Below are 22,717 nucleotides of genomic sequence, written 5' to 3'. Positions count from 1 at the left end.
ACAATTTGGACAAGGGGAATCACAAGGAAATTGATAGGGAAATATGTGAATATTGATCACCCTCCTGATACTCACCTGTGACATTAACTGAACGACGTCTCCGACCATAGGACAGCAGGGATTTAAATTCACCACTAATATCTTCCTGGTCACACTGGACAGGTTCACATGTGGGCATACAGGGTGTTACCAAGGCGCGGAACTGCACCACCTCCGATGATGGGAATTTGAAAGCATCGAAATGTGACAACAAAATCTTGCCCGACAAACTGCTCTTGTAAATGGGTCCCATAATGAAATGATCTGTGGGGCAACCATTCGAATCGATCAAGGTAATCTCAGCATTATCACCACCATCCATGGCAACCAATTCACGAACAAAGATTTCATAAGGACTCGATTCATCCAAAATTTCGAATTTCAGTGCCAAAGGATCACCCACTTCGGCGGAACGCATAACATCCGAACCATCACGGGCGGTAATCTTCATAATTACATTAGGTGAATCAACAATAACCTCTTCGGACAGGGCCGGTTCAATGTCACCCTTAACACCCAAATCAACTTCATTTGACACCGATTTATTGGTCAAATCATACTGACATGTCACGGCCAATCCCAAATCTGAAGATGTAACAATTGTGTCATGATGTTGAATGACCACATCATTCATATACCGGCCGGATCCTTGTTGACGCACGTTGCATTCCAAATCTTGATAACCCATTTTCAATTCAAATTCCAAAGAGTTTTTAACATCGACCGAGCAGGATTTGGGCGATCCCTTGGCATACACCTTGCCATCGAATAATTTTGAAGTGCGTATACGGGCAACCATATCACCAGCTCCACATTCAATCGTTACATTGTAGCAAGACGACAATTCATAGGTGGCAGCTTCGGGTACTTCCAAATAGGGATCTTGTACATCGGATAATGTGGCACGGCTGTGATGGGACAAACGGCAGACCATATCACCGGTATCACCAAAATCATAGGAGTGGCATCTGACGGGAGAGAGAAATTAAAGTAAATGTTCGGGCAATGCAAAATTAGTCAGCGTTATAAAAAAGTCGAGAAACTGTCAGACGCCTGTAAATATCTCTAGTCATTTATGACGATTTTTGATATATAATAAGCTGATTTTCATGTGCCTGGAAAGACTCGTCCCTTCTAGTTTACCAACAACTTCGTCTATAAAGACTCCCTTCAACTCGTCTATATTGGCTCCCTTCAACTCGTCTACGTCGACTCCCTTCAACTCGTCTATATCGATTCCCTTCAACACGTCTATATCGATTCCCTTCAATTCGTCTATATCGACACCCTTCAACTCGTCTATAGAGATTCCCTTTAACTCGTCTATATCGACTCCCTTTAACTCGTCTATATCGACTCCCTTTAACTCGTCTATATCGATTCTCTTCAAATCGTCTATATCGACTCCCTTCAACTCGTCTATACCGACTCCTTTCAACTCGTCTATATCGACTCCCTTCAACTAGCCCCCCTTCAACTCGCCTCCCTTCAACTCGTCTCGCTTTAACTCGCTTCCCTTTGTCGACTCCCTTCAACTCGTCTATATCGATTCCCTTCAACTCGTCTATAGAGATTCCCTTTAACTCGTCTATATTGGCTCCCTTCAACTCGTCTATATCGATTCCCTTCAACACGTCTATATCGATTCCCTTCAACTCGTCTATAGAAATTCCCTTTAACTCGTCTATATCGACCCCCTTTAACTCGTCTATATCGACTCCCTTTTACTCGTCTATATCGACCCCCTTCAACTCGTCTATACCGACTCCTTTCAACTCGTCTATATCGACTCCCTTCAACTAGCCCCCCTTCAACTCGCCTCCCTTCAACTCGTCTCGCTTTAACTCGCTTCCCTTTAACTCGCTTCCCTTTGTCGACTCCCTTCAACTCGTCTATATCGATTCCCTTTAACTCGTCTATATTGGCTCCCTTCAACTCGTCTATATCGATTCCCTTCAACACGTCTATATCGATTCCCTTCAACTCGTCTATAGAGATTCCCTTTAACTCGTCTATATCGACCCCCTTTAACTCGTCTATATCGACTCCCTTTTATTCGTCTATATCGACTCCCTTAAACTCTATATCGACTTTCTTCAAATCGTCTATATCGACTCCCTTCAACTCGTCTATACCGACACCTTCAACTCAGCCCGCCTTCAACTCGCCTCCCTTCAACTCGTCTCGCTTTAACTAGCTTCCCTTTATCGACTCCCTTCAACTCGTCTATATCGACTCGAGTCTAGGCTTAAAATCGTCTATAAAGAATCAGTTCAAATCGTCTACAAAGATTCACTTCAACTCGTCTTCATTTAGCTCATCTACAGAGACTTTTCTTTGCTTGTCCTTAGTAATCCTTTGCATACTTTTATTCTTCACTGAATTTTTACAACTCATATTATCGCAATTTATGAATCACTCAAGCCTTTGCTAAATTTTGCCAAAACATGAAAGCTCACATTACAACTCAAACCCCTAGGTCGTCTCTCCATTTCTTCTTCGGTTGTTTCCTTATAGCATATCATGTATATCCCGTCAATTCCGTTAAGCCATAAAACAAGTTCGCATTAATCTTTGATCGAATGAAAGAATTTAGCGTTTTTCAATGTTTGTATCATAAATTTAGATTTTCCGAAAATCATCGCCGTTTTTAGCTCATAAAAAATGAGAACACCTTAGAGCATAATAAATTTTATGAGCATCACGAGTCTCCCAAAACATTAAACGTAGATGGTGGAGAGTGGTTTCGTTTTTTTTTTTTGTGCAACTGCAGCCTGTTTGTGCGTGGTGGGCCGGTTGGCCATAGAAAAGATGATCATAAATAACCTTGCAACAATTTGGTCATAATATATTTGTGGCTAAGAAACTAATAGAGCTGGGTCATAACTTAGACCTGTAACTAACTTACTGCTGAATCAACCTGTTCTCAAAAAGCTGTTCGAACCAAGTGCTGCAACTAGGCACTTGTTGCATTAAAGTTTTTCACTGCTACTTGACTTGGCTTATTCTACTCTTAGCCATTGAAAATCACCGAGCACCATATTAACGATATCGCCTAATATTGCTTCTAATCACATTAAATGCGTTCTGTTTTGCGATGGTTTTTACTATGTTACAACCTCCACATCACTGTCGTCGATGAGCACATCAAACATTGGCAATGTCATGAAAATACTTTGACCATGATCAGCCTGCTTGCCAGTGTCATCATTATCTTTGCCGTTTAAAGTTCGTCCTCCATTGCATCACTTTTGTGTTGGCGTTTTTCGCTTCTACTGTTCTCTTCTCTTTTGTCTTGTCTTACACACAACACCACTTACCTGTATGGCGAATTTATACATAAATCACGGCACTCATCAATGCTGCCAACATCCTGATATACGGAATCGACCGTTTTCAATATTCTGCCCGATAAACGCTTGAATTCGCATAATTTATTTGGTTCTTCGGCACAATTGTTCTCCAGATAATCGATGCCATCTTGACTTTGGAATGCACTGGTGCCAGCCAATGTAATACGATCCATTTCAGATAATTCACAAATATTTGTGGCACGATAATAGTTGGCCGATCTGTAATGAGGTAGAAGATGGGAGAAGAAGAAACATTAAATTGGTGTTAGAGAACATGTTTGAATGTTGTGTTACTATAATTATTGTCATTTAAAGGGATAACTATGTATTGATTTGGCCTGTTTTAATAGTCGATATGATCAGGGAACAAATAGTTCAGCACAAGTAAATGTAATGGATTCGAGATGTACAATTAATGACAGGGTGAAAAAACTGCAACCAACTTCACTCTGCTGTCATTTCTAAGACACTAAGACAGCTGTCAAAATTATTCTAGTAACAGCTCATTATATTGTTTACAAGGGAACAAAAGCATTTCGGTGAGAATTTTAAAGAAAAAAAGTTATTCGTGATGGAATTCAAGCGTGATAGTGTGATTTCTTTATATTTGGCTGGAAAACCACAAGTGGCTATCGTTAGAGCACTCCAGCATTTAAATGTGAATACATATTTTGTGTCTCGTACCATCGCTCGTTACCGCGATATGGGTAGCGTAGCCCGGCGTCAAGAAAGTGGAGGGAAGAAAACAGCAATATCAACAGGAATGGTTCGAAAAGTAAAGAAGCGACTAGATCGAAACCCCCGTCGCAGTGGCCGAAAAATGGCTCGTGAGCTGAACATATCACAATATTCCATTCGGCAAATATTGAAAAATTAGCTCGGGGTAAAGCCATTGAAATTCCAAAAAGTGCAAAAACTTACACCACAACAGAAAGAAAATAGACTCAAAGGAGCTAAAGAGTTGCTTCGCTTGGCCGAAAATGGTGAACTACCGAATTTGGTTTGCTCCGATGAGAAAACATTCGTTGTCCAGCAGTTTGTAAACAAACAAAATTATCGTGTTCACTTGCCAAAGAGGTCAGTTGAAAATGTGCACCTTCGGTTGGCCACTAGAACTCAAGCGCCGGCCATGGTGAGGGTGTGGGCCACCATAACTGCCGATGGTCGCTCTCCGCCCGTATTTATCGACCGTGGCATCAGAATAAATGCCGAATATTATCGAACTCAGCACGCGACACCCAAGAAAGTTACAAAATGAGGTTCCTCGCTTCATTTCCAGCTCACAATGGCCACCAAAATCTCCGTATACCAATCCGTTGAACTATTGTGGCTGGAGTATTTTAGAAAGCAAGGTTGCGCTAAAAAATACCAAATGTCGATCACCTAAAGCAAGCGCTTCGCCTGGAATGGGCCAAAATACCGTAGGGCAACATTCGGGCAGCATGTGACGGTTTCATTGGCCGTTTGAAGGTCATAATTCGTGCCAAAGGTGACCCATTCGAACAAATATAAATTTATTCTAAAATTTGATGCTATTTCCGACATTTTTTGCCTTCATTCAATAAAATTAATAATTATGGAGTTTGACTTTGCTGAAGTTTTTTATTTCACCCTGTATTCATAATTTAGCTACAAACAAATTGACGAAATGCAGTCCCCCTTCTGATTCATTTTGATTATATTACGTTACCCTCCTTTAAATAAACCATTCATCTACAGCTTCATAAATTATGAATATCACTGATCATAGTTTGACTTATGACACACCTACAAATTATAGCCAAATATACTGACTGTAATAACCCTGACTTTCTCGCCAGACAGTAATTGTAGGACTTTTGCAACATTGTTGCAAGAAAATAATAAAACATCTTGGTTTTCGAAACCAAGAGCGCACCCATTTAACTAGGACCAAACGGATGGCCTATTTATTGCCAGCAGACATTTATATCTGTACTGTAGTCAATAAAATCAACCCCTCAAGACATGAAATGAAATAATAAAATACATTTTTAAAAGCTGTTTATTATTTAACCTCTGTGTGTGTGCAATGGCAGTTATAACAGACTCCAGCAGCAACAACAATAATATACATAAAAACAGCTTATTAACAAATGTAAGCTCTAGTTCCCATTGCAATAAAGAACAGAAATAACAAACAAGTTGCAAAAAAAAAAAAATCCCAGTTGCACATAAGCATATGCCATATGGTGGAAATATGTTGACTCCATGTGCAGGGGACGGGAAAAGGTTCTCTGGATAAGATCTCCAAAGATTTCAACAATTTTTTTTGCAAAATGTGCACCGACACGTTTTCAGCTAGGGTAATTTAGCAAACGCATTTTTCTTAGCCGTAATGAACAGTGGGATAGAGTTGGCAAAAAAAGAAATATTTTTGAATAAATAAATTTCCATTTCTTAACAAATACAGGGTGAGATAAAAAAAAACTGCAACAAAGTCAAAAGCCATAATTTTTACTTTTTTTTAATTTTATTGAATGAAAGCAAAAATGTCGGAAATAGCATCAAATTTTAGTATAAGTTTAGATTTGTTCGAATTGGTCACATTTGACACGAATTATGGCCTTCAAACTGCCAATGACACGCTGTCCGAATGTTGCTCTGCGGTATTTTGTCCCATTCCCGGCGAAGCGCTTGCTTGAGGTGATCGACACTTTGGTATTTTTTAGTGCCAACCTTGCTTTCCAAAATACTCCAGACACAATAGTCCAACGGTATGGTATCCGGAGATTTTGGTGGCCATTGTGCGCTGGAAATAAAATAAGGAACCTCATTTTGTAACCATTCTTGGATGGCTCGTGCTGTGTGACATGGTGCTGAGTCCTGTTGGAATGTCCAAGACCTGCGGCCAAAAAGTTTGCGTGCCTAAGGCTTTAATAATATTTCGCGATAATATTCGGCATTTATTTTGATGCCACGATCGATTAATTCGAGCGGAGAGCGACCATCGTCTGTTATGGCGGCCAACATTATCACCATGACCGGCGCTTGAGTTCTGGTGGCCTTCAGTTGGCCTCTGTGGCAAGTAAACACTATAATTTTGTTTGCGTACAAACTGCTGGACAACGAATGTTTTCTGATCGGAGAAAACCAAATTCGGCAGTTCACCACTTTTGGCCAAGCGAAGCAACTCTTTAGCTCGTTTTCTTTCAGTTGCGGTGTAAGTCTTGGCACTTTTTGGAATTTTAATGTCTTTACCCCGAGCTCATTTTTCAATATTTGCCGAATGGTATATTGCGATATGTTTAGCTCATGAGCAATTTTCGGCCACTGCGAGGGTTTCGATCAAGTCGCTTCTTCACTTTTCGAACCATTTCTGCTGATGTTGCTGTTTTCTTCCGTCCGCTTCCTTAATGTCGCTGTTTCCAGTATCACGGTAACGAGCGATGGTACGAGACACAAACGATTTGTTCACATTTAAATGATGGAGTTCTCTAACGATAGCCACTTGTGGTTTTCCAGCCAAATATAAAGAAAGCACACTATCACGCTTGAATTCCATCACGAATAACTTTTTTCTGGAAAATTCTCACCAAAATGCTTTTGTACGCTTGTAAACAATATAATGGGCTGTCACTGGAATAATTTTAACAGCAATCGGACTAGTGGCTTAGAAATCACAGCAGTCTGAAGTTGGTTGTAGTTTCTCATCTCACCCTGTATTTAAACAGATCTCTACGAAATTTGAATAACTGAATTGCTTTCTCCTTTAAAACGAAAAATTTTAGGAACTAAAGATGTTGCTTTCCTTGGATGGAAGCCCTTCACAGTTGATTGATGTCCAGCATAACTGAAAAGAAATTTTAGACTCCGAAGCCAGACAATCGATCAATTCGAATTCATTAAAGAATGTTTCTAAAAATTACCCAATAATTTCTGTGATCTTTGCTATATTTTATTCCTTACTAAAATTTAAAAAAAAAAAACTTCCACTGTGCCAAAAAATTCCTGCCACACGCTCTCCAGCAGATACATCCCTTGAAACATTTCAACTTAAATTGGCCAATTGCAAGTGGCAACTTCAATGAATCAATTCAACAAATGCCGCCAACTTGCAACTGTTTCTTAACTTAGGCATTCGTGAAGAAAAAATAAGCATCTGGTGTTGAAATGATTTATTTAATAAATAAAAAGAAAACTCACACACCAGTACCACCGAGAGATCTTCCACAACAAGATGAAGAAGGTCCCTAAGGTACTTATTATATGTCTGAATGCATGTATGTGGAGTAGAGTAGTACGACATGCCGTTGCAGCAACAGCGTCAGTTGAAAAGAAAATTACAGGTTAAATGTGGCACGAATATTTATGTGAATCGAACTTTAATGAATTTAATTAATTTTCATTATAAGTCACGGTGATTTATAATATTTATGTGCGTGTGTGAGCTATTTAAAATTGTGTTATTGCGAAAAAAATGGGACGACGATGTGCCCGATAATAATGGTAAAAAATCTGCAGATGAACGTGACCTGTATAGGAATTGTTTTTTCGTTATTAGCTATATTTAATATTACATTAAAAGATAATTTTAAAATTGCTATAAATAGCGTGTGTGTATGTGATTTGATATTGGCTGGCACAATCTTTAATTAGGGTCGTCTATGCAATGAATATCTACAGGGTGAGATGAAAAAACTGCAACCAATTTTAGACTGCTGTCATTTCTAAGCTACTCGTCCGACAGCTGTTAAAATTATTCCAGTGACAGCCCATTATATTGTTTAAAAGCGTACCAAGGCATTTTGGTGAGAATTTTCTAGAAAAAAAGTTATTCGTGATGGAATTCAAGCGTGATAGTGTGCTTTCTTTATATTTGGCTGGAAACCACAAGTGGCTATCGTTAGAGCTCTCCACCATTTAAATATAAATCTTTCGTGTCTCGTACCATTGCTCGTTACCGTGATACTGGTAGCGTAGCCCGACGTCAAGGAAGTGGACGGAAGAAAACAGCAACATCAGCAGAAATGGTTCGAAAAGTAAAGAAGCGACTTGATCGAAACTCGCGTTGCAGTGGCCGAAAAATGGCTCGTGAGCTGAACATATCGCAATATTCAATTTGGCAAATATTGACAAATGAGATCGGTGTAAATCCATTGAAATTCCAAAAAGTACAAGAACTTACACCGGAACAGAAAGAAAATTGACTCAAAAGAGCTGAAGAGATGCTTCGCTGGGCCAAAGTGGTGAACTGGTTTTATCGGATGAGAAAACATTCGTTGTCCAGCAGTTTGTAAACAAACAAAATGATCGTGTTTACTTGCCAAAGAGGTCAGCTGAAAATGTGCACCTTCGGTTGGCCACCAGAGCTCATGCGCCGGCCACGGTGATGGTGTGGGCCGCCATAACAGCCGATGGTCACTCTCCACCCGTGGCACTAGAATAAATGCCGAATATTATCGCGAAAATATTCTGGAGGGTGTATTAAAGTCTTGGCCGCAGACCTTGGACATTCTAACAGGACTCAGCACCATCGCATTCAGCACGCGCCACCCAAGAATGGTTACAAAATGAGGTTCCTCGCTTCATTACCAGCGCACAATGGCCACCAAAATCTCCGTATACCAATCCGTTGGACTATTGTGTCTGGAGTATTTTGGAAAGCAAAGTTGGCACCAAAAATACCAAAGTGTCGATCACCTCAAGCAAGCGCTTCGCGAAAATATTCTGGAGGGTGTATTAAAGTCTTGGCCGCAGACTTTGGACATTCTAACAGGACTCAGCACCATCGCATTCAGCACGCGCCACCCAAGAATGGTTACAAAATGAGGTTCCTCTCTTCATTACCAGCGTACAATGGACACCAAAATCTCCGGATACCAATCCGTTGGACTATTGTGTCTGGAGTATTTTGGAAAGCAAAGTTGGCACCAAAAAATACCAAAGTGTCGATCACCTCAAGCAAGCGCTTCGCCGGGAATGGGCCAAAATACCACAGAGCAACATTCGGGCAGTTTGTGATGGTTTCATTGGTCGTTTAAAGGCCATAATTCGTTCTAAAAGTGACCAATTCGAACAAATCTAAACTTATTCTAAAATTTGATGCTATTTCCGATTTTTTTGCTTTCATTCAATTAAATAAAAAAAAATTTAAAAATTATGGCTTTTGACTTTGTTTCAGTTTAATATATATTTTATTTATAAGGATATACGAAAATGTCATAGGATGGAGTAGCCATGTCGAACTCCAAACTAAATATATCCACCAAAGTATAGTTGAGGTTTAATAATTAATTAAACAAATATTTTATAGTTTGTGAAACAAAAAATTGTAAAAGTTTGCGAAAGTTGAGATATTTATTGGATCTAGCTGACGCAGATTTTCAAATCAGGGCAAAATATATATATTTGTAATATATAGTAATTATAATAATTATTTTCATTTTTCTCTTTTCAGGTATGTTGACATTTCTTTTTTACATTTTAAGTAAGTTGAAAGTAATTAATTTTTTCTTAATCCCAAAATTATATTTTCTATTTATTCATTGTAATATACCGCCACACATCGTGAAAAAATGATTATGAATAGCCTTAGGCTATAACCATGCATACTATATAGGAGGGTGTGGTTCTCAAGGAATTTTACCTTTTTTACTGTATTTTAATTTTTTAAGGTGTTCTTCACCAACCCTAAAAGTTCCTTGCATACTTTTAGGCTACACAAAATAAATTCTTTGAAGAATACATACACCTAACCTACCCAAACGTTAATTCCCCACACCATCTAACTTCCAAAACAAACATTAATTGAATTTAGTAGCTCTCCAGTGAAAAACTGTAACACCAGAGATGATTATCAAAACAACTTCCTGGATTACATGTGGGCGTTGTGGTGCATAAGCATATCATCATTGTCGTTGCTTTGTTGTATATATTTCCATCTCCCAGTCTTTTTTTAATGTTGGATGTTGTTTGCTCGTTACCTCCGAAAAAATACATTTCTTTGGCTGCTACACAATAGCAAAATGTCCCGTAAGACTCTAAATAAAAATTGAACATTTGTTGTTTGCCATGCTAAAAGAAAAACACAGCAACAACAACAATCTGTGATAATATCACAAATTTCTTTAAATATAAATTGTGGAAAAATATTTTCCATGTGCAATGGTTGGAGGAGACGAATAACTGGACAAATAAGACCACACAGAAAGTTTTATATGGGGAGCTAATAAAATATGCCGAGGTGATTTGACAATTTTGGGAAAAGGTATTGGAAATTTAGGCAAGGATCATATAATTCCTTCAGTATTTGAAAGGCTACTAAAGAGGATTATGTGGCTACTACTACTACTAAAGAGGGCATGTTACGTATCGAGTCAATTCTCTCATACGTTCGGTTTTATGGCATATTAATATACAGGAAAGTTGACGTATTTTTAAAATTAATTTTTAAATACTTGTAGATTTTCCGTTGAAAGCAGAGGCTGGTGAAGGCTAGGGTACTTGAAGTCATAAGTATTTCAGTTGCTAAAGTAATTTTCTACGCTAGTTTTAAGTAGAAGGGCAAGTCTCTTATACGCTACATGTATTCTTGTGAACAAACGCATTTATTATCCGATTGAGATTCACATTTATTATTCGATTGAGATGAAATTTTGCAAACAATATTTATTTGGCCCAAGGACGAACCCTATTGAAATTGATGACAGTCGTCTCAGATTTAGATATAGCTCTCATATATCTTCAACCTATTTCGGGTTAATTGTGCATCAAATGGTTAATAAAAGTCCAAATGACCTGTATTTTGGTTCACACCGAATTCAGTCTAGAAGCAAGTAATAGATATAGTTATAGCTCTCATATATATGTTTTATTCGATTTGGGGTTATAAGTCCCTCACATACGTAATATGCACTCCACAACAATGATATTTGGTACCGGACATCAGATAGTTCTCGAAATTACCTCTGTCAAATTTTATGGAAATCGGTTCCGATTATGATGTAACTCCCATATATATCTTTATCCGATGGACTGAATTTTGGCAATTACGACTGAATTCATCCTATGAACCAGTACTTCAAATTTGGTGTAAATCGGTCCATATATAGCTATGGCTCCCATATATGTTTCATCCGATTTGAGGTTTAAAGTCCTTCACAAGCGTAATATGCATTTCACAACAATGATCTTCGGTTTCAGATAGCAGATACAGCTCTGAAATAAGTATATTAGATCGGTTCAGATTTGGATATAGCTCCCATATATATCCTCAACCGATTTTGGGTCAATTGTGCACCAAATAGCCAATATCAGTATATATGACCTGAATTTTGGCATATCCGATCAAATGCAATCTAGAAGAAAGTACATTAAGTTTGGTGAAAATCGATTCAGATACAGATATAGCCCCCAAATATATTTTCCATCCGATTTGGTGTTTAAATGTCTCGAATTCGTAATATGCATTTGACAACAATGTTATTTGCTACCAGTTATCAGATACAGGCTAGAAATACCTGCCAAATTATATCAAGATCGGTTCAGATTTGGATAAGGCCCCATAAATATCTTCAACCGATTTCGGGTTAATTGTGCACCAAATGACCAATATACCAATTTTGGTATATCCGACCGAATTTAGTCTAGAAGCAAGTACATCGCATTCGGAGAAAATCTGTTCAGATATAGCTATAGCTCCTATATATATTTCATCCGATTTGGTGTTTAAGACCCTCAAATTCGGACTCCAAATGGAGTGAATATCGAGATGTACATTTCCATTTTGTGCAACTCGGCTCCGATATGCATTTGTTTAATATAATCCTTCTCGAAGTGATATCATGTACTCTATCGCAAGCTATAACTGCTTTAAAGCCAGATTTTGATAAATTTTTTTTGTTGTGGGAGCTCTACTAAATATGCATAGTGGTGTAGGGTATCATATAGTCGGTCCCGTCCGACTTTTTACTTTTCCTTACTGGTCTAGTGGATAGAATAGTAGACTGGTCGCCATATTTTACTGAAGATGTGTCTGACCCACGTTTCGTTTCGATGACTATTTCTAAATTTTAGCTGTCATATTGGTACACATAGTTGTGTGGGTCGTTGCTTGGAACATTTTACCACGAGTCAAGACCATCGTGAGTGAAATCACATAATTCCTATTTCCTATGAATTACATACCAACCGCCACTATCCAATAGTTTGCTCCAGTTCTAACAACAAAATCATTCAATCGATTTTTATTTGTTCAACAGACAGTTAGCTAGTTATATTTCGTTCAAATTGAAAAGATAGCTTCGAAAAAAAGGTACACAAAAGTAATAAAAATGAGAATTGGAATCCCGCTTTGCCATTTGATTAGCTAACAAACGCAAAGGAGATATGGCGGTGATGTTATAACACTCTAGGCCAAAAATATTATTTTACAACCCCATTGAAGCCAAACGATGATCGGCTTCGTCATTGATGCTGGTGACCGAAATTGCCAAAAGACACCTTCTGTCTTTGGAAAATGTAAAATAAGTCGAACAACAAAAATCAATGGCCATGCAAAATGATCGAACAACAACCATTTGATATTGATACGCTTTAGTTTCGTTGCGTTTTTAGCTGTTATACTTTTTTCAGCTTTTAATTGACAGAAATAAATGTTATTGACAATCGTTCATTGGCATAAGAATGCTATTTAAGGCGTTCTTTTTGGTCGTTCTCTCGCTCCTTACTCGCTGTGTGCGTGTGTCTGTACTGTGGCTGTTTACAGTTGTCATGATATTGCAACATTGATAGGCATATTTTGTTCTTTCACTGTTGTTTCCTTGGCTTTTGAACATTTCCTTATCGCCATCTACGACCATTCTTCAATGGATGGTAGGAAGAAAGGTAAGCAGGCAAACCTGGCCTGCTTGACCATCATCATCAATGCCGCAAACTGTAGCAAGGTCTTCGGCCAGCCATGCCATGAAGTTGCTTTGGAGCACCGAATAAAATTGTTACAATTTTATGTACAAGGACGTTAAGAACCGTTTTATGGCCATATCGCTCGAAATGTGTTTTGTGCTTGTTTTTTTTTTTTTTTGTCGAAGAGAAATGCATTCAATGCGAAAAAGAAGAAATTTCATTGAACGTTATATTGACTTGTGCTCTTCTTTGCAAGATACATTCAATCGATTATGTTTATGGTTTATGTTTTTGGTGTATTGGAAAACGTAACGATTTGAGGTGATGTTCTTTGTTAGGTTTAATAAAAAGCATTGGTTTATGCATTACTTATATGGGGGTCTAACATTGGTTTTCTACCCCACAATCAAATATATAGAATATTGATTACATAAGACCCATTCCATCACATTCATGATTCCATATTAATTTTGTCATCAGAACTGTTGGCGTTCAAAGTACAGTCACTGGCACTTTGTCCATATGCGTTGTGTCAGACTGTCACTACTTGGTACTGCTTCAGTATTAACCCAATCGCCGCGGTAGGATCTCAAGACGTTTAAGGAATCAGCAGGCCAAAATTGATGAGCGTAAAATGTTTAATAAAATATCGAAACTGCCTTTGCAACGAATTGCTTAGTAATTTCCAGTTTTAATTACTCAGCATATCAGCAATTCAAACTGTCTGAGTTCAGAAAGAAATCAGTGTTTTTTGGAGGTGAGTTCTTGTAGAGTGCCCGACATATTTTCTAAACGAAATTTCCAATGCAATATACTTATTCTTTGTTCCAACGAAATAAAAAAGAAATCAACAACATGAACCATAAAGTATTTTTACTTGACTATACTCCTAGTGACCTAGAACATCGGATGTATTATCATAATAGAATTATGCATATATTCCATATTTCCAAGGAAAAAATCGTTATTCCAAATAGGTCAGATATTTCTAGGTGTCGCGGATTTTAAGATCATATTTCCAAAGATTCTAAAAATTATTTTTCAAGGAAATTGTAGATTGGAATAAAAAAAATATTTTGGTCCTTGTGGCCCGGTTGGCTTGTAATATTAACACCTTCCAAGGATATTGTGCTTCGCAGATTTTTTCCCAGTTCCCCAGTATTTTTGCTTTTTTGTCGATTTTTTATATATATATACAGGGTGAGATGAAAAAACTGCAGCCAACTTCAGACTGCTGTCATTTCTAAGCCACTTGTCCGACAGCTGTTAAAATTATTCCAGTGACAGCTGATTATATTGTTTACAAGCGTACAAAAGCATTTTGGTGAGAATTTTTCAGAAAAAAAGTTATTCGTGATGGAATTCAAGTGTGACAGTGTGATTTCTTTATATTTGGCTGAAAAAACCACAAGAGGCTATCGTTAGAGCACTCCAGCATTTAAATGTGAATGAATCTTTTGTGTCTCGTACCATAGCCCGATATCAAGGAAGTGGACGGAAGAAAACAGCAACATCAGCAGAAATAGTTCGAAAAGTAAAGAAGGGACTTGATCGAAACCCGCGTCGCAGTGGCCGAAAAATGGCTCGTAAGCTGAACATATCGCAATATTCCATTCGGCAAATATTGAAAAATGGGCTCGGGGTAAAGCCATTGAAATTCCAAAAAGTGGAAGAACTTACACCGCAACAGAAAGAAAAAAGACTCAAAAGAGTGCTTGGCTGAAGGTGGTGAAATGCTGAATTTGGTTTTCTCCGATGAGAAATCATTCGTTGTTTACTTTCGAAAGAGGAAAATGTGCACCTTTGGTTGACCACCAGAACTCAAGCGCCGGCCATTGTGATGGTGTGGGCCGCCATAACAGCCGATGGTCGCTCTCTGCTCGTATTAATCGACTATGGCATCAGAATAAATGCAGAATATTATCGCGTGTGACGGTTTCATTGGCCGTTTGAAGGTCATAATGTGCGCCAAAGGTGGCCAATTTGCACAAATCTAAATTTATTCTAAAAAAATTGATGCTATATCCGACATTTTTTGCTTTCATTCAATAACATTTAAAAAAAATGTTAACATTATGGCGTTTGACTTTGTTGTACTTTATTTTCTCATTCCGTATTTTTATAGGGCTTTTAGACTTACGGATTTTCTAAGATACATTTTCAATTGTCTAAAGGCCTTTCGCATTTTTGAAAATGTCGTTTCAAAGGTCTTTTGGACTTCGCGTATTTTTAAATATTTTTTTAAAGACTTATCTATTACTTTTGGATCTCATGATTTTCTTTCAGAAATATTTCTTCGCCAAAGTGGTTATGAGTCTTCTGGATTTTTAAAAATATTATTTTCAAAAACTTCTACATTTCGTGCGTTTTTATAAATATTTATTTCAAATACTTTTAGATACGGTGGTTACTTGAAATCATTTTTCGAAAAACTTAAAAATCATGGATTTTGTAAATATTTATTTCAAATAACTTTCAAAAAATTTTGATTTTTTTTTTTTTTCAAAAAATGTACAACTCGTGGATTTAAAAAATCAAATACTTGTAGGTACCGTGGATTTTTAGAGCATATTTCCAAAGATTCTAAAAATTGTTTACGTTTTAAAAATATTTTTGCAGAAACTTGTAGACCGGAATAAAAAAATATTTTGGTCCTCGTGGATATTTTTAGCCCTGGTGGCTTTTAATATTAAAACTTTCCAAAGATTTTATGCTTCGCAGATTATTTTCCCAGTTCCCCAGTAAAAATATAAAGACATTCTGTGTTAGAATTTTTAAAATATAATAATAACACCTGTGAAATATGTTTTTTTTTGTATTTAACACGCAGAGATTAACTTACCGAAATACATTATTTTATTTCCATTTTTTGTTTAATTCCAAATGTGTTCTTATTTCCTACACAACTGCTTTCATTATTAATTTATTCCACAAAGTACGTGTAAAACAACGCCCTCAACAGCTGCAATAGATGAAAACAAGATAACCTGTATATTTCGTGATTTCCCTCTTTACATCTCATTCGTTTTAAGTAGGTTCTTCTAATTGGCATTGCATGGAATATATTTACAAAAATTAATCCACACAACACAGAACACGGACCTGTTTTTAGATTAATTTGATTATAAATTATAACAGTTCTTCAGCGAGAGATGTTCGCTTCTCAGCATTTCGCATTCAAACGCATGAGAACGTAGTAGATAAATAAATGGTCTTCTAACATAAATCACGACCCAAAAAATTCAGCAGCAGTAACAACAACAACAATGTAAACATCACAACTCAAGAACCTGTTAAAACATTAGCATTGCCGTGATCTATCTTCCTCCATACGTTTAGATCACTCCTCTTCCCTCAACTCGGTTCTACCCATACCCGCAATGCAAAGAAGTGTTAAAGCTAAGAAATGCTAATGCCCATTGAATGCGGTCAATTACAATGCGTTAAGATTGCAATGTTGTTATTGTTGCTGTTTTTTCTAAGGATATTTGCAACAAATGTTTGTTCGTGCAACAAACGCTACAACAGGTAGTTATAAAAACGCCTTCTCTTCGTCATCTTCAGCAGCCTCATCATTTTCTTCAAATGCGTGAATAGATCCAAACCAACGGTGTGTAGTGTTGAAATTCTGTTCTTGTTGCGTTTCGACTCTTTGATTATAGAGTGATTTAATGCATCAATTTGGCTATGGAGAAAGAGAGGCACAGGTGTTGGCCAAATAGACAGCTAAAAACAACTACACACACAACCAACCGACAACAAGAACAACACCAGCAACAAAAAATTAAGTAACATCATGCAACATGCATTGCTAATTCTAACGGATGTAGTTTGTAGGACGGCGAGAAATATTATAACGCATTGCATTTTTAAGCGGACCAGCATGAGGGACAGTGGTTCTAGTATAGAAAATTGAGAATTTCTCATCGCTCCAATTTAAATCTTTGAAATTCAAATTTGTTAAAAGATTTTTAAAAATACTTAAAAAGACCACCGACTTTTAATATAGCACAATTATTATTGACATTTTTACTATTTTAATTTTTTTCAACGATTTTCGGTGTTTCTTTTGTGAATTCCTCAGAATAGAACAGTGTGGCTTGTTTGTTCGGGATACCGTAGTATTTTGTTGTTGCAAAATGGTCAGGCTTTATCCCTTAATGTTGTTTTTATAAAAACAACATTTGTTTATTAGTGGAGAACGATGGTAATGTTTACCAGGGGGTAAGGCAGGGAATACCTAGGTTTCGGTTCCCTTGTTTTGTCTGGGATATTCTCCCCAGAAGTTATTTTAAAAATAACTTCTATGGCAAAAAACATTTTTTTTACCCAAGTGACGAGATCGTAAGCTCAATAGAAGAGGAACGAAAGAATTAAATAAAACTAAAATTCTTTTGGAAAATCTTCTAAATCTTACAACCGCACTTATAAACATTTACATCTTTCTCCACTTGTTATGCTTTCGTTCAAGCTGAACGAAGTAGCATAACCATGTAAGTTGGTTTTGTCTGTTACAACAAAAACACATTCGTCGACAAAAACCCCTTTCTCAAGAGGCTTGGGAATTTTTTTAAAATATACAGGTTGAGATAAAACAAAAAGCAGTAAGCTCGGCCGGGCCCAATTTTGAATACCCTCCACCATTTGGAACTAATTTGAAAATTTTCAAAAAATAAAATCCGTTAAAAATCTGTTAAAATCTTAAAAATACCGAATCTAGCCGTTATATTGGCGTTTGTTATAAGCCATTACCATATTATAAACGGTGAATAATGTAGCATCATCAAAATACCGTATATATAGGGTGGTACCGTTATATCGGAGCTATACGAAGACCGTTATATCGAATCTATACGAAGACCTGCATAGACAATTTTCTGTCACAGGCTGTAGCATCCATTACGAATTTCAAATACCAACTTTGTAACAATTCCGGAGAATAATGTCGCTAAAATCATAAAAATACCGAATATCGGGAGGTGCCGTTATATGCGGGCTTTACGAAGGCGTGAACCTGCACGAACAATTTTCTGTCATAGGCTGTAGCATCCATTAAAAACTTTAAATACCAAATTAAAAGCATTTCCGGTGAATAATGTCGCTAAAATAATCAAAATACCGAATATCGGGAGGTACCATTATATGGGGGCTATATGAAAGCGTATGAGTGGAAAGCGACCATCGGCTGTTACGGCGGCCCACACCATCACCATGGCTGGCGCTAGAGTTCTGGTGGCCATCTGAAGGTGCACATTTTCAGCCGACCTCTTTGGCAAGTAAACACGATAATTTTGTTTGTTTGCAAACTGCTGGACAACGAATGTTTTCCCATCCGGGAAAACCAAATTCGGTTTAGGTCAATTTTCTTTCTGTTTCGGTGTAAATTCTTGCACTTTTTGTAATTTCAATGACTTTACCCCGAGGTCATTTTTCAATATTTGCCGAATGGAATATTGCGATATATTGAGCTCAGTAGCTATTTTTCGGCCATTGCGACGCGGGTTTCGATTAATACGCCTCTTTTCTTTTCGAACCATTTCTGCTGATGTTGCTGTTTTCTTCCAACCACTTCCTTGACATCGGGCTACGCTATCAGTATCACGGTAACGAGCGATGGTACGAGACACAAAATATGTATTCACATTTAAATGCTGGAGTGCTCTAACGATAGCCACTTGTGGTTTTCCAGCCAAATATAAAGAAATCACACTATCACGCTTGAATTCTATCACGAATAATTTTTTTTCTTGAAAATTCTCACCAAATTGCTTTTGTACGCTTATAAAAAATATAATGAGCTGTCACTGGAATAATATTAACAGCTGTCGGACGAGGGACTTCGAAATGAAAGCAGTCTGAAGTTGGTTGCAGTTTTTTCATCTCACCCTGTATATGAGAGCTATATCTAAGTTTGGATCGATTCTCATCCATTTCAATAGGGTTCGTTCTTGGGCCAAACAAAAATTTTTTATTAATGGTTTTGTGATGTTTCTAAGTATTTTTACATATATTGCTCGACTGTCTCTTTTTTAAGATATTTTCATCGGACCTTTCTACTATGGACTTCTTCTTTTTTTAACAAATACTGCATTTTTACAACATTTTTGGTACGGATTGCTTATGTCGGGCTTTTTCCCCCATTGGCTTAACTTCATATTACTCTCTATTAAAGAGAGCAATAGTTTTCAAAACGAAACTGACAGCTTTGAATATTTCAAGTATTTTATGGCGATGACTTAAGGACCTCGTGGGTGTGAAGCAAACTTTTTATAGGACTATTAGACATAATGATGACTATTACAGAATGATGATGATTTCTGGATCTCTAGACCCAGGATTAAAAAAATCATTTTACAAATTTTTAAGCAATTGTAAATTTTTACATAAACTTTCCATGACTGAAACCTCGTGTATGTTGACATATATTTTTATAATGGAATTATAGAATATTTAAAATATAGTTTCAATATATTTTTTAGAACTCCTAGTTTTTTCAAATATTGGCCTCATGAATCGAAAAATTCTCTTAAATTACTGTTTAAAACGTAGAGCTTAAAAATATTTTTCTAAATTTTATTTTTTTTTATTTCTGGGTTGGGGCATAAAATTTTCACGATTTTTTTAAAAATATTCTTTCAAGTTCTTCAGAACAATATACGGGTTTTAACAATTCAAATACTATCGAAATAGCAGACTAAAAGAAATCTGTTTATTCTAAGAGGAAGCAGTTTGAATTTAAGAGGCTCGCTGAAGGAAACACCAACAATCTACTCATGAACGATGAAGGATAAAGCAAATTGCTTTAAATATATAGCAGCATCATAGAATGAATATTACACACAGTTTGTACATATTTACAGAAATTAAGTTTTCTTTGCTTTATTCGTTTTTACAAACAAACCAAAAAATAAAAACAGCGAACAGTGGCTAAAATCTTTCAGTTATGGTGAATATTACTTATAGGTCCCATTGCCTTTTCTGTTCTTTGCCAAACCAAATCTGCAGCTGATACAGATGCAGTTGTTGCTGCTGTTATGCATTTATTTCTTGTTTTTGTTGCTGTTATTTATGTGTCAACTTGTTGTGGCTGGATATTATCTACAGTTCGTTTTAATGTTGCTACTCGTCGGCAGCTGATTTTGAATCCACAAATTCTAGTTATCGCTTAAATAAAAATAAATATTAAACACTGCTGCGGTGCTTGATGTTGCTTCTGTTGTGCCGTCATTTTCAACTTTATTGTTGGCTTAGCTATGGCTGTTGTGTACCATCAATAAATATGTAAGTGGCGTTTTGTACATTTGCGTGATGCTTTCATACTTCGTAGCCAATCTGGAGATTAGATAGAAGAAGCGCACACGCATTTGATATCACAAATGTACAGTGAAATTCCTTTGAAAATACTCTTGAAAAATTACCGGTTCTTTGGTCTATCATCCCTTAGAAAAATCACATGTTCCTTAAAAAATATTTTAGAAAATCTGTTAGAATGATTATTTTGAAATTGAGATTATTCTCAAATTGTGATTGGTCTTAAATTGAGATTATTCTCATAAGCCCATAAAATATTCAATTACACCTTGAAAATATTACAACTGATCAGATGGCCTCCTGAAAATATTCTTGGCCAGTAGAGCCCTTGAAAATATTTAGAAAGGTCCATTGGTCCATTTGTATTCAAGCAAATCGATTGGCAAATACGACCAAAACCCTCGTAATAATTAAAATCAGGAGTTATAGAACTGTACTAATGGTTTAATTATAAGAACTAGGAATACGAAATTCAATGAAAAGTATGACTAAAACTTGTTGTGAAATTTGATGAAGAATAATTTTGTCTTTCACATCATCCTTCGAATTTATGCTTTGTAAAAGAATTTCGCATAAACTTACATGTAGTACGACTTTAACCCCAAAAATGTGTTTTTAATATTTATAAAATCCATGCGTTTTATGATAAGATTTTAGATTTTCGCCTATGGCCGAATTTTATGACACATAATTTTGTGGAATATTTTGTATGGGTAAAATCCCGTTTAAAGAATGTGCTAGATGGCGGATTTTATGCCTCTGTTTAGGTTACTTTGCGTTGTAAATTTTCAAACTATCGGTATACCTGACTTCTATTTTTAGCTCTTCTTTCATAACCTGCTGTAAGGGCCAAAACGTACCTCTTCGAAATAATGGTTTTAGACACTAGGTCTATTTGAACCAAATACGTTTCAGGACATTTGGAGTCGATCTAGCGATGTTCGTCCGCCCGTCTGTCCGTCTGTCTGTCTGGCTGGTGTGCACGATAACTCCGATTTGATCCAAACTTGGGTATATCGTAATATTATTGTCGAGTTCGGAGATGGGTAATATCGGTCCACTCCTTCTGGTACTTCCCTCATAAAACTTCATAATTTTCCAAGAAAAATTTTTAGTGCACAGAAAGAAAAAGAATAATCCGATTTTGCTCCAAATTTGCAAATCTCAATATTTGCATCAGTTCTAGGTCAGGTGCGAAAATGGACAATATTGGTCCACTCTATCCAGTACCTCCCCCACAAAGGGTCAACATTTCGAATAATTATAATTCTTATAAAATGTGATGTAAGAGACCGATTGTCTTCAAATTATACACATATCAATTTTTTTTATTAACCCAAGGTCTGGTGTGAATATGGAGTATATGGTTTCACTCCTTCTGGTACCTCCGCCAAAAATTGTCAAAATTTTGAATATTCATGAAGCTCATAAAACACGGAATTAACATCCGATTATATTCAGACTTGGCACATCTCAATATATCCATCAACACAAGATCTGTTATAAAGATGATAGAGATCGGACCATTTCTACTGGTGCCACACCCACAAAGGGTCAAAGTTTTGAATATGAAAACCGATCATAAAATTCAATTGTCTTCATATTACACACATCACAATAATTGTAATAATTGTAATTGGTGTGAAAATAGGATATATCGGTGCACCACTTCTGGTACCTTATCCACGAAGGGCCACAATTTCCAATACTTATATCTGTCGTAACTTGCGGAACAATTCGGCTATTCTTTACATTTTGCTATACCTAAATATTTCTCTTAACCAGAAATCTGATTGAATATGTAATTTATCGGAATTTATGATTTCGCATAAAATTGGATATAAACGTTCGATTTCCTTCAAATACCAATATTTATATCTGTATTAGATGGAGTATGGAAAAATGGAATACTTCGGTCCGCTATATCTGCCACCTCACGCATATTTCCACATTTCCAATAATTGGCACATATCTTATATAAAGTATGAAAAGTAGTCGATATATTCCAAATCTGGTCAATATTGGCCAACTATTTCGGAACCTCCCCCATAAAGTGTCAACAATTTGAATAATATAAGTCAAGGCTGGGGGTATACCGACTGATACTATTGTACTTGTTTGCTGTCATTTTAACCAAACGCCGTCTTGCA

General features: G+C 36.7%; 1 protein-coding gene across 1 annotated transcript in view; it reads right to left on the bottom strand.

Moving 5' to 3' along the window:
* The window catches only part of LOC101887535 (uncharacterized), an 80,493-nt gene that overhangs the window by 5,136 nt on the left and 52,640 nt on the right, over positions 1-22,717 (bottom strand). Inside the window, exons 4-5 of the mRNA XM_059128682.1 lie at positions 3,360-3,611; positions 76-1,007 (exon numbers count right to left, since the gene is read on the bottom strand). Coding sequence (XP_058984665.1) covers positions 76-1,007; positions 3,360-3,611 — 1,184 coding nt within the window. The remainder of the gene's footprint in view (positions 1-75; positions 1,008-3,359; positions 3,612-22,717) is intronic.

The sequence above is a fragment of the Musca domestica genome, unplaced genomic scaffold, assembly GCF_030504385.1.
Source record: "Musca domestica strain aabys unplaced genomic scaffold, Musca_domestica.polishedcontigs.V.1.1 106, whole genome shotgun sequence".
Taxonomy (NCBI): domain Eukaryota; kingdom Metazoa; phylum Arthropoda; class Insecta; order Diptera; family Muscidae; genus Musca; species Musca domestica.
Note: the sequence above shows the minus strand (reverse complement) of the source record. Positions and strands in the feature narration are given on the sequence as shown.